The sequence below is a fragment of the Larimichthys crocea genome, unplaced genomic scaffold (genome assembly GCF_000972845.2).
Source record: "Larimichthys crocea isolate SSNF unplaced genomic scaffold, L_crocea_2.0 scaffold196, whole genome shotgun sequence".
Taxonomy (NCBI): domain Eukaryota; kingdom Metazoa; phylum Chordata; class Actinopteri; family Sciaenidae; genus Larimichthys; species Larimichthys crocea.
The window spans coordinates 19398-31874 of NW_020852647.1; the positions used below are offsets into that span (position 1 = coordinate 19398).

General features: G+C 46.2%; 2 protein-coding genes across 2 annotated transcripts; both read left to right on the forward strand.

Moving 5' to 3' along the window:
- The first annotated feature begins 3595 nt into the window (after positions 1 to 3595).
- LOC109143122 (trace amine-associated receptor 4-like) lies at positions 3596 to 4732 on the forward strand. The gene is made up of 2 exons (XM_027275729.1): positions 3596 to 3759; positions 3991 to 4732. The coding sequence occupies exons 1-2, from the start codon at positions 3596 to 3598 to the stop codon at positions 4730 to 4732; spliced, it is 906 nt and encodes a 301-aa protein (XP_027131530.1).
- A 3636-nt stretch (positions 4733 to 8368) lies between these two features.
- LOC104938874 (trace amine-associated receptor 1) lies at positions 8369 to 10327 on the forward strand. The gene is made up of 3 exons (XM_027275730.1): positions 8369 to 8493; positions 9098 to 9211; positions 9316 to 10327. The coding sequence occupies exons 1-3, from the start codon at positions 8369 to 8371 to the stop codon at positions 10130 to 10132; spliced, it is 1056 nt and encodes a 351-aa protein (XP_027131531.1). The 3' UTR covers positions 10133 to 10327.
- The last annotated feature ends 2150 nt before the right edge of the window (positions 10328 to 12477 follow it).

Sequence of the window (12477 nt, forward strand, 5' to 3'; positions counted from 1 at the left end):
AACTGATTTAAATAAAGTTTAAATACTGACAGTTCATCAGTTTAAATAGGGAGGGGGAGTCCCCCTGCAGTGTAATCCTATGGCAGCATCACTAAGGGATGACCTGAGCCAGCACTAACTATAAGCTCTATCAAAGAGGAAAGTCTTCAGTCTACTCTTAAAGGTGTTGACCGTGTCTGCCTCCTGAACCCAGAATGGTAGTTTGTTCCACAGAAGAGGAGCCTGATAGCTGAAAGCTCTGGCTCCCAATCTACTTTTGGAGACTATAGGAACCACAAGGAACCACAAGAAACCACAAGGAACCACAAGGAACCCAGCGTCCTGAGAGCGCAGTGTTCTAGAGGGGTAATAAGGTATTATGAGCTCTTTTAGATAAGATGGTGCCTGACCATGAGAGGCTTTGTAATGTAAGGAGAAAGAATTTAATTCTATTCTAGATTTAATATGGAGCCAATGCAAGGAAGCCAGAATGGGAGAGATGTGATCTCTGATCTTGGTTCCTGTCAGAACACGTGCAGCAGCATTCTGAATTAACTGCAAGTCCTCAGAGACTTATTGGAGCAGCCTGATAAACAAAGATTACAATAGTCAGCCTTGAAGTAACAAATGCGTGGACTAGTTTTCTCGCATCCGCCTGAGACACGACGTCTGATTTTAGCTCGATGTTCGTAAGTGGAAGAATGCCGCCCTCGAATTTGTTTTATGTGACGTTAAAGGACAAATCCTATCAAAGACAACTCCAAGATTCTTTAACAGGAGCTGGAGGCCAGGTGATCCCATCTAAATAGTAACTAAGTCTCTAGAAAGAGAGTGTTCTGAGGTGTTTGGGTCCAATTACAAGAACTTCAGTTTGTCTGAATTTAACATCAGAAAATGTGTAGGTCATCCAACTTTTATAAATTAAGGCATGCTTGGAGTTTAGTTAACTGATTGGTTTCTCAGGCTTGATCCAATATAATTGGGTGTCGCTGCGCATAACGATGAAATTAAAGTGATTCCTAATAATGTTCCCTAAAGGAGCAATATTAAACTGATAGAAGTGGTCCTAGTACAGAACCTGTGGGACTCCATGACAAACTTTGGTCGGTCATGGAGGACATCATTGACATGAACAAACTGAGACCCTGGCTATTCCACACCTGTGCTAAGAGGTGAGTCCTTGAAAATGCTCCTAAGTCCTAGGAAATTCATAAATCAGGTATTCTGTCAGTAATTAAATCTCTCGATGAGCTTGTTACTGAAATCCAAAATTCAGTCAAGTGTAAATTAATAAATCTTTATATCGATCTTTGACTATAGTGTTGTATACCGACTGAAGACTCCTCACTCCTCTACTTGCCCTGGTCTGTCTTAGACCACATTCACAACCGACCACTTATGGTTTGATGTAGACCACGTTCTGCTTATGTCGTGGACCACGTTCTGCTGTATTTCGCCACTCTACAAATACATGTTCATCCTGTCCGAGAGGTCGAGATCTGCGAGTAAATGTATACCGTTTGTGTCATCGATCATTTTTGTGGTTGTTTCCGTGGAAACATTCAGATCTGATGATCGTTTATTTTTACTGAATATCAGCTGATAACGTTTCAGCAGCTGATTGGTCTTTTCTCCTTTCCTCGACATCAGCCGTGATTGTCCTGACGAGATCCCCTTCAGGATTCCAATTCAGTGGTAAGGTGCACGTACTCTACCTGTTACAGTATAACATAAAAGTTCAGAAAGTGTTCATTACATTAGTAAAGTTTTCAACATGAACATTTGGTTTGCTGAACCTCTGAACCAGCAGTGTCCAGTCTAACAGTGAACACGGCGACAGAACCTCTGAACCAGCAGTGTCCAGTCTAACAGTGAACACAGCGACAGAACCTCTGAACAGCCAGTGTCCAGTCTAACAGTGAACAGCAACAGAACCTCTGAACCAGCATTGTCCAGTCTACAGTGAACACAGCAACAAACCTCTGAACCGCATGTCCAGTCTAACAGTGACACAGCAGCAGAACCTTAACCGCAGTGTCCAGTCTAACGTGAACACAGCAACAGAGCCTCTGAACCAGCAGTGTCCAGTCAACAGTGAACACAGCAAGAGAACCTCTGAACCAGCAGTGTCCAGTCTAACAGTGAACACAGCAAGAGAACCTCTGAACCAGCAGTGTCCAGTCTAACAGTGAACACAGCAGCAGACCTCTGAACCAGGCAGTGTCCAGTCTAACAACAGTGAACAACACAGCAGCGACTCTGAACCACAGTGTCCAGTCTAACAGTGAACACAGCGACAGAACCTCTGAACCGCAGTGTCCCGTCTAACAATGAACACAGCGACAGAACACTCTGAACCGGCAGTGTCCAGTCTAACAGTGAACACAGCGCAGAACCTCTGAACCGGCAGTGTCCAGTCTAACTAACCCCCCTTCCTCTGATGAACACAGGACAGAACCTCTGAACGGCAGTGTCCAGTTACAGTGAACCAGCGACAGAACTCTGAACCGCAGTGTCCAGTCTAACAGTGAACACAGCAGCAGAACCTCTGAACCAGCAGTGTCCAGTCTAACAGTGAACACAGCGACGAACCTCTGAACCGGCAATTGTCCAGTCTAACAGTGAACACAGCGACAGAACCTCTGAACCGGCAGTGTCCAGTCTAACAGTGAACACAGCGACAGAACCTCTGAACCGCAGTGTCCAGTCTAACAGTGAACACAGCAACAGAACCTCGAACCGCGTGTCCAGTCTAACAGTGAACACAGCAGCAGAACCTCTGAACCGGCAGTGTCCAGTCTAACAGTGAACACAGCGACAGAACCTCTGAACCGGCAGTGTCCGGTCTAACAGTGAACACAGCGACAGAACCTCTGAACCGGCAGTGTCCAGTCTAACAGTGAACACGGCGACAGAACCTCTGAACCGGCAGTGTCCAGTCTAACAGTGAACACGGCGACAGAAACTCTGAAGCAGTGTCCGGTCTAACAGTGAACACGGCGACAGAACCTCTAACCGGCAGTGTCCGCGTCTAACAGTAAACCGCGACAGAACTCTGACAGGCAGTGTCCCAGTCAACAGTGAACACGGTGACAGAACCTCTGAACCGGCCAGTGCCCAGTCTAACAGGAACACGACAGAACCTCTGAACAGCAGCTGTCCAGTCTAACAGTGAACACGGCGACAGAACCTCTGAACCGGCAGTGTCCAGTCTAACAGTGAACACGGCGACAGAACCTCTGAACCGGCAGTGTCCAGTCTAACAGTGAACACGGCGACAGAACCTCTGAACCGGCAGTGTCCAGTCTAACAGTGAACACGGTGACAGAACCTCTGAACCAGCAGTGTCCAGTCTAACACAGCAGCCTACCTGGTATCCTTCCTTCCTTCCTAATGATGTGTGTGTGTGTGTGTGTGTGTGTTTTCCTCTCTCTGTCTGAATCGATGGTTAATCAAACGAATCAAACGAATCAAACGAATCACTGAGTCTGTCAGACTCTACAGTCACGCTCCCTCTGGGTTTGAGAGGAGGGAGGAGAGAGATAAATGAAGTGTGTGACCCTCAGAGATCTTTGGTCAGGAAGCTGTCAGAGCTCAGCAGCTTCTCTCTGTGACCATGGAAGAAGCTGAACTTTGCTTTCCACAGCTCCTCAACACCTCCTGCAGGAAGCCGAAGCCTCCTCAGTCTGGGACTCTGCTCCTTTACCTCCTGCTGTTCTTCATCTCTGTGCTCACTGCCACTCTCAACCTGCTGGTCATCATCTCCATCTCCCACTTCAGGCACAGATAATCTCTCAGCTTCACATCATTTCCTCCAATAAGGCTCAATAACTTTGATTCCTTTCACAGCTTGTCGTGTCTTTGTCTCGGTTTGTGCTGCTGATCTGGACTCAGGCTTTGAAATGATTTCACACACTCAGTCTTATTGAACTTTATTTGAGGGAGTTGCCGTGGCTCCAGCCTTTATTCACACTCTGTGGTCTCATAACATTTGTGATGATGATCTCTCCCTTGCAGGCAGCTCCACTCACCCACCAACCTCCTCCTCCTCTCTCTGGCTGTCTCAGACTTCTTTGTGGGCCTCCTGGTGATCCCCATTGAAGTCCTCATGGCGGTGACCTGTTGGGTTCTGGGTGACCTGATGTGTGCTCTGTATTTCTTCCTACCTGTAACCCTCATCTCTGCCTCTGTGGGCAGCATGGTGCTCATATCAATGGACCGTTATGTGGCCATCTGTGATCCTCTGCATTATCCCAGCAGAGTCACTTCTAAAGTTGTCATCATTAGTGTTTGTCTGTGTTGGATCTGCTCTGTTATCTACAGCGTTGTCCTTTTATATCATCACCTGAAACAACCGGGCAGGTATAATTCCTGCTATGGAGAGTGTCTGGTTGGCGTTGCAGGAGATTTGGACCTCGCTGTGGCCTTTGTTATTCCCATTTCTATCATTGTGATTCTGTATCTGAGAGTGTTTGTGGTGGCGGCCGCTCAGGCTCGTGCCATGCGCTCTCATGTTACAGCCGTTAAACTCCAGCTTTCAGTGACTCTAACAAAGAAATCGGAGCTGAAGGCAGCCAGGACTCTGGGTGTTCTTGTTGCTGTGTTTCTGCTTTGTTACTCTCCATATTACTGCCTTTCTCTCTCAGGCTCTGACATCTTGTATGGTTCTCCAACTGAAGCCTTGATGAGCTTCCTGATGTACTTTAACTCCTGTCTGAACCCTGTGATCTACGAGCTTCCTGATGTACTTTAACTCCTGTCTGAACCCTGTGATCTACGCCTTTTTCTACCCCTGGTTTAGAAAAGCTATCAGACACATTGTCAGTCTTCAGATCCTGCAGCCGGACTCGTGTGAGGCCAACATGCTGTAGAGGCGCTCTGTGCTGCTGCTCTCACTCAGTGTTTTTGTAGCTTTAAGGAGAAAATGTGAATGTTGTCGGCTGCTGACAGATTCACAGTAACATGTTTTAAAATCCCTTCCATATAGTCTATGATACACAGACAATATAAATATATATTTCACGCCCTCTGTGACGTCTTAGTGTAATTTCATGATCTGAACATTCAGTCAGGACAAAGTTTATTGCTTTTATTTTGGTAAGATTGCATCAGTTTTTGAATATTTCTGCTCGTTTATCAGAATTGAAGTGATCGTGTAAAATATATCTCAAAGTATAAATATCCTTTTAAATGAGTAGATGCATTTTATGTACAGTACAGTACGCATCTAAGCATGTTTGCAGGTTATATCATGACTGTTGAATAGTTAATAAATATGTTTCTATATTTATCTATATGTGGACTGTCACTGTGATGTATTACTGCCTATGTTTTCTAAATGATTGACTCTAAACTGAATCAATAATCAATCAAACTCATGAATCTGTTTATCTGAGGCACCATCCAACCCCAGCCTGTTCATCTTCCCATAGATAATGTTCGGGGACTGACAGGTCAGGTCACCTGGAATGGTTTTCAATCACCAGGTGTGTTAATTAGTGGAATGTTTGAAAACATGACAGATAATCAATGAACATCTTTTCCTCTCAGCTCATGGTGCTTTCGTTAAGAGATGCTCGGTTACAGGCCGTGGACCTGTGGCGGTGTTGGTGGTGGCTTGGGTCATGTGACTGCATTCTCTGTGCATAAAGACTGTGCAGGTCTGAGGTCGGAGCTCAGGACAACGATGGGAAAGGAAGTGCTCTGAGAGTCTTTGTGGGTGTCAGTGGTGTGTCGATCAGAGTTCAGTTTGTCCAGCGTGAGTCCGAGGTATTTGAAGAACTCCACAATCTCAACGGGTTCATTACCCGTGTGTGTGGGGTGATGGACGAGGTTCCAGACTGTTTGTGTCTTGATAACTGAGATAGAATGATCGTCATGCAGGTGTAGCAGCTCCGTCCTCTCTCGTCACTTTTGGCAAACACACACAGTCAGTCCTGTTTCCCTCACACACACAAACATACGTCTGAAAAATATCAAACGAAAAGAAAGCAGGTTAGCTAACCACGTGTAATTAATATAAAACAACTCATGCACCTGCAGCGAGGTCCCACAGGGTGCACCACCCGAAACTACAGGGCTGCTGCCTTCAAGGTCAATAGGACATTTAATCATCGTGGAATCATCTTCACCTTAACTCCGTTACACAGGAGTGCAGTATGGCAGTGTCATCGGAGTATTTGATATATGTGGTGGCAGATTAGGAGCTGATGCAGTCACTGGTGTAGAGTGTAAATGATGGTGCAGGATCCCACAGTGCCCACTCTGACTGTCTGTTGCTGAGGAAGCTGTCAGCGTATGAGAGGTTCATTACAGATACAGCCCTATTAGACGACTGCAGTAATCCATATTAACAACTGCTCAGATAAGTAAAGAGACATCAGGTCAGTCAATCCAGGACGTCTCAACAACACAAGGTGGCCTTGAAATATATCCGACATACTCACACATTGTACCAGTCAAAAGTTTGGACACACCTTCGTGTGCAGTGTTTTTTGTTCACCAGCAAAGCATCCACACCCCATCACACCTCCTCCTCCATGCTTCACGGTGGGAACCACACATGTAGATACCATCTGTTCTCCTCTGCGTATCACAAAGACCCTGAACCAAAAATCTGGTCTAAAGTCCATTCCTTGTCTGTCCTGTTCCAAGCAGCTGTCTTCTTCTTGGGGAAGGAACTAAAGCCTGCTGGGGAGGTGGAGCAATGCCAACTAGATATAGTTGGGCTGGGGAGGTCGGTAGCGTAGTGGGTCGTGCAGACGCCCCGTGTGTAGAGGCTACAGTCCTCGCTGCAGCCGGCCCGGTTCGAATCCCGCATCGGACTGCGTGTCACTCCCCCTCTCTGCTTCCTGTCTCTCTTCAGCTGTCCAATCCATTAAAGGCATAAAAGGCCCAAAAATATATACTTAAAAAAATGCATAGCACTGCTTCCAGAACCAAAATCCTAGAGAGAGACTGGACCCTCTCAAAACTCTCTGTGACAGGTCGTCTCCTTCCCTGCCACTTGATGGCGGAGCGTCGTGATGAAGACCGACACAATGCGCTCTTATATAGAGCGAGAGGTGCGGACACCGGTGATTTCCTCTTTCTCCACCTTCTTCCGGCGGCTGTGGCCTGTTGGCGTGGCCTCGTGGTGGTTGTCGTATCCGTTGCAGGTGTACGGTCCTTCCATTCAGGTATCGCATCGCTTTACCAGAAGCCCTTCCTGGGTGCGCTTGCTTGCCCCTGTTGGTAAGTACGAAGTTGTTTGCCATTCAGCGGCTCTGTCGCTCAGCCCCCAGCTAATTATTTCTCTGTCTTGGTGTAGCTGGGTGATTGACCCGCAGCCTTGAGCCCTTTAACCTCCGTCTCTAATTACTTATTTCTTTTCTGTTTAATAAAGTATCTTCTTAGTTTGCAAACTGTCTCTTGCCCCGTGGTATTATTCAACCTGTGGCCTTGTACATTAAAAGTCAGGGACCAACAATTTCCTGTGGGTAAACATACCCCAGGTGGCATTGTCGCAAAATTCTCCTTGCTCATGCCACATCTGCAACCACCCTGTGAGTGGACACCAGTCATGAAGAAGCCTTTTTGGCTGGGTTGGCCTATGGGTATCCTGAGGCAGCTAGAAGGTCTAAACAGTACTGTGGAGTGGCAGACTGTGAGACTGCTATTTGCAGAAGATGTGGTTCTGTTGGCTTCATCAGACCATGACCTTGCAACATGATAGCATCTCCAAGTCTGGGGCCATGATTCTTTGGGTGTTGTTCATGAATGATGTGAAGATGAAGCATGAGATGGACCGGTGGATTGGTCCAGTGTCAGCAGTACTGTGGCTGTTGTCGTGGACAGTTGTGTGGAAGAGGGAGCCGAGTTGGAAGGCAAAGCTCTTGATTTTCCAATCCATCTACGTTCCAACCCTTACCTGTTGTCACGAGCTTTGGGTAGTGACCAAGAGATCAGACACAAGCGGCCTGGATGAGTTTTCTCCGTATGGTGGCTAGGCTCAGCCTTAGAGATAGGGTGAGGAGAACAGGAAGTCGGAGTGAGCTTGAGGTAGAGCTGCTGCTCATAATAATACCTCCTGGGCGCCTTCCTTTGGAGGTGTTCTGGGCACATCCAACTGGAATGAGTCCCAGAACTCGTGGAGGGACTACATAGACCATCTGGCCGGGGGAACATCTCAGGAGGAGCTTGAATGTGTTGCTGGGGAGGGAAACGTCTGGAACACCCTTCTAAACCTGCTGCCACTGTACAGGTCACCCTGGTTAAGAGGAAGGAAATGCATGGATGGATAATTGTTGGTGTTACCTTGATAAGATGGAGGAGTGTAGTTGTGGAAAAGTCTGGGCGTGGGATGAGTTTGGGTTAGTGATGAAGAAGGACTGTTCTGAGAAACGGTCAGATGACTCCGGAGGGGAGGAAAACTGTTGACCCAGACTCAGAATGGTGTGGTAGTGGATTCAGAGGATTCATAGGAGCTCCTGAACTCAACTTGGTGACAATGCTGGTCAAGAGGCAGACCGAACTGTCAGTAACACTAGGTTTGGGTAGTGACCACAGATGAAGTGGCTCAATGATTTTCTCCTGGGGAGAAGTTTGGCATTAGGCTGGGGCCGGAGGGTGGCCAGTTCAAGTCCAGCATGGACCAAAAATATAGAAGGTGGACTGGTAGCTGGAGAGGCGCCATCTCACCTCGTGGGCACTGCCGAGGTGCCCTTGAGCAAGGCACCGACCCCCCGTTACATTTCTGAATCTGAGTCATTTGAAAATGACGTTAATATTGTTTAATAATTGACTTCATGATTAGATAAAAACTCTGTGACTGTCTGAATCACAAGATAAAAAACTTAATTCTATACTACATAAAGTCTAATATTTATATTTAAAGAATGACGTCATGCACAACATGTGATGTTAAAGTCCGATCTATACACATCACGCTGATGAGAACATCACAGCCGGGCCACAGTCACGCTCCCTCTGGGTTTGAGAGGAGGGAGGAGAGAGATAAATGAAGTGTGTGACCCTCAGAGATCTTTGGTCAGGAAGCTGTCAGAGCTCAGCAGCTTCTGTCTGTGACCATGGAAGAAGCTGAACTTTGCTTTCCACAGCTCCTCAACACCTCCTGCAGGAAGCCGAAGCCTCCTCAGTCTGGGACTCTGCTCCTTTACCTCCTGCTGTTCTTCATCTCTGTGCTCACTGCCACTCTCAACCTGCTGGTCATCATCTCCATCTCCCACTTCAGGCACAGATAATCTCTCAGCTTCACATCATTTCCTCAAACTCAACAAGTGTCTGAGCTCCAATAAGCATTCATTTCAATTCATAACATTTGTGATGATGATCTCTCCCTTGCAGGCAGCTCCACTCACCCACCAACCTCCTCCTCCTCTCTCTGGCTGTCTCAGACTTCTTTGTGGGCCTCCTGGTACTGCCCATTGAAGCCCTTATGTTGGTGACCTGTTGGGTTCTGGGTGACCTGATGTGTGTTTTCTATTATTTCCTACCTCTGACCGCCATCTCTGCCTCTGTGGGCAGCATGGTGCTCATATCAATGGACCGTTATGTGGCCATCTGTGATCCTCTGCATTATCCCAGCAGAGTCACTGAAAGAACAGTCACCTCTGCTGTTTGTCTGTGTTGGATCTGCTCTGTTATCTACAGCGTTTTTCTTTCATATGATCACCTGAAACAACCGGGCAGGTATAATTCCTGCTATGGAGAGTGTGTAGTTGGCGTTGATGGAGATGTGGATCTTGCGTTCGCCTTCAGTATTCCCATTTCTATCATTGTGATTCTGTATCTGAGAGTGTTTGTGGTGGCGGCCGCTCAGGCTCGTGCCATGCGCTCTCATGTTACAGCCGTTAAACTCCAGCTTTCAGTGACTCTAACAAAGAAATCGGAGCTGAAGGCAGCCAGGACTCTGGGTGTTCTTGTTGCTGTGTTTCTGCTTTGTTACTCTCCATATTACTGCCTGTGTCTCACAGGTGGTAATATCTTGATTGGTTCTCCACTCGAGGCCTCTATGAGCTTCCTGATGTACTTTAACTCCTGTCTGAACCCTGTGATCTACGCCTTTTTCTACCCCTGGTTTAGAAAAGCTATCAGACACATTGTCACTCTTCAGATCCTGCAGCCGGACTCGTGTGAGGCCAACATGCTGTAGAGGCGCTCTGTGCTGCTGCTCTCAGTAAAATCATTCAGAATGTTTGAACGTGTTTTTGTAAAACACTTTCTGTCTACAGAGTATTTAAAGATCCACAATAACTCATGCACGTCTAGTATTCTGTATATTAATCAATCTTTTCTTCAGTTCAGCGTACCGAGCAAAATGAGTCATGTATACAGCTCTCCTCTCATTTGAATGACAAAGTTTTAACACAAATGAACTAACAAACTAAACGTGAAGCAAGTGATCAGATTTATGTAACAGTACTAATAAAGTCAGAATGACTGCATTCATGTTCCCTGCTGGGTTTGGACAAACAAACTGTCTTTATTAATATTGAATGAATAAACCTGGTTACTGCTGCACTGCTGTGTAGTTTTTGTTATTTATATTAAACCTGTGTGATTCAGATGCATGAGTCCTGCATTCATGTTCTTCCATTGAATCTCCATGTTACAGAATCAGTCACATTAAGCTCTGACACGGCGGCTGATCCCAGAAATACTCCAAATAAATTTCAGTGATTTTGGTACTCTCAGAAGATTTCATTCATTTTGCATATTTCTGCTCATTAGCTATCGATATGTAAGTGATCAGTGTTTTTAAGACTTATGTAAGGTTAGTAAATCATTAATATGTTTCACTGCATCTTATATTGAGACTATTTAATAGATTATGTTTCTATATTTATCAATATGTGGACTGTTCCTGTGATGTATTACTGCTCATGTGTTTTGATTACTCTAAATGAATCCATGTGTTTTTATTTAAGAAGTAGAAATGATTTAATATAAACTCCTATATTCAGCCGGACACACTTTAATTTAAATCCTGTACTGAGCACTGAGCTCTGAGCTCGGTTTATTGATAGCGTAAGGCGGTGTCGTTCAGTCAGTGTCATTTTAAACCACGTGGAAAGAAAAGCCATGTCAACCCAATGTTAGGAAAGCTGAGAATCAGGCTGATGATGGTGAGGTTAGAGACCAAGGTAATGTCACTGTAGAGTCAACAGGAAGTAAACACACATGCAGTTCATAAAATCCAAACGTCACATTGTGCAGGTAGAGAACCGACCCATCAGGTGCATGAGGGACCTACCTGTGTATTACACATTACAAGTTAAGAAGGTGTTATCTTGGTATCACACTTTACCTGCAGGCCTTGTTAATCATTGTGTGCAGGTTCCTGATACCGTGTAGTGTAAACCTGTCTTCAGTGTCCTCGCATGGAGTGATTTGTGAATGTACTTGATATCAGACACCCCATGATCAATGATGGTCAAATCAGGTCTGCAGATATTTGTCCAGAACAATCAAGTGAAGAGAGCAGTAGAGCTGTGACTGATGAACTCTGTCAGACAAGGTAAAATGTGCAGTGAGGGTGATCTAGGGACATCTGACGGGGGGCCCTGTCTTCAAGGACTTTTTCATGTTGGAAACCCGATAACGTGCTGAAGGAGGACTTTCAAGCCTGGTTGATCAAAGAGTCTTTTGAAGAAGCAGACAGTGGTTACAAAAGGAAAACTCTTGGTGTGGAAGGAGTTTGTAAAGGACTTTGGTTCGGCCCAAAGAAGCTCAGACAAACTGTCAGATCACTCAGGGAAGAGAATCAGGGTTTGCCACAAGTGGTGTCCAGCTGGGCGGCAGGCAGAGGCGGGAACCTGGGCGTGTTTTTATTCCCGGCCTTCTTGGAGTCTCTGGGTGGGGTCCACGTGGGTGACAACGGAGTAACCTGGAAGGGAGTGATTGGGAGGAACGGCCTGCCTGATCTGAACCCGAGCTGTGTTTTATTAGATTTCTGTGCTAGTCATGGATTGGCCATAACAAACACAATGTATGAGCATAATGGTATTCATAAGTGTACCTGGTACCAGAGCACCCTAAGGTGCAGGTCGATGATCGACTTTGTGGTCGTGTCATCAGATCTGCGTCCGTATGTCTTGGACACTCGGGGGAAGAGAGGGCGGAGCTTTCAACTCATCACCAGGCGGTGATGTCCAGTCCTAGTAAGTAGTACCGTTACCGGCGGTCCTGTCCTAGTACAAGTGTTAGTACCGTTACAGTGTCCCTGGATGTCAGCGTGTTGATCAGAATCTTCAGGAAAATACCCATAATGCCATGGACACTAACACACCTGTATACCATCACAGACTGCTCTAGAGCTGGTAACAGTCTGCATGTTCCTTTTCCTCTTTGCCCTGAAGGGTTCTAGTTTCACCGTGATTGAAACGTGGACTCGTCAGTTGGTCTCAGATGTTCTGGTCCAGAGGAGTGTGCGGTCTTTCTCTCTTTAGTAGTCTGAACTTTATTTGTAGATGCTGAGATGTTGAAGGTCAGTCATGT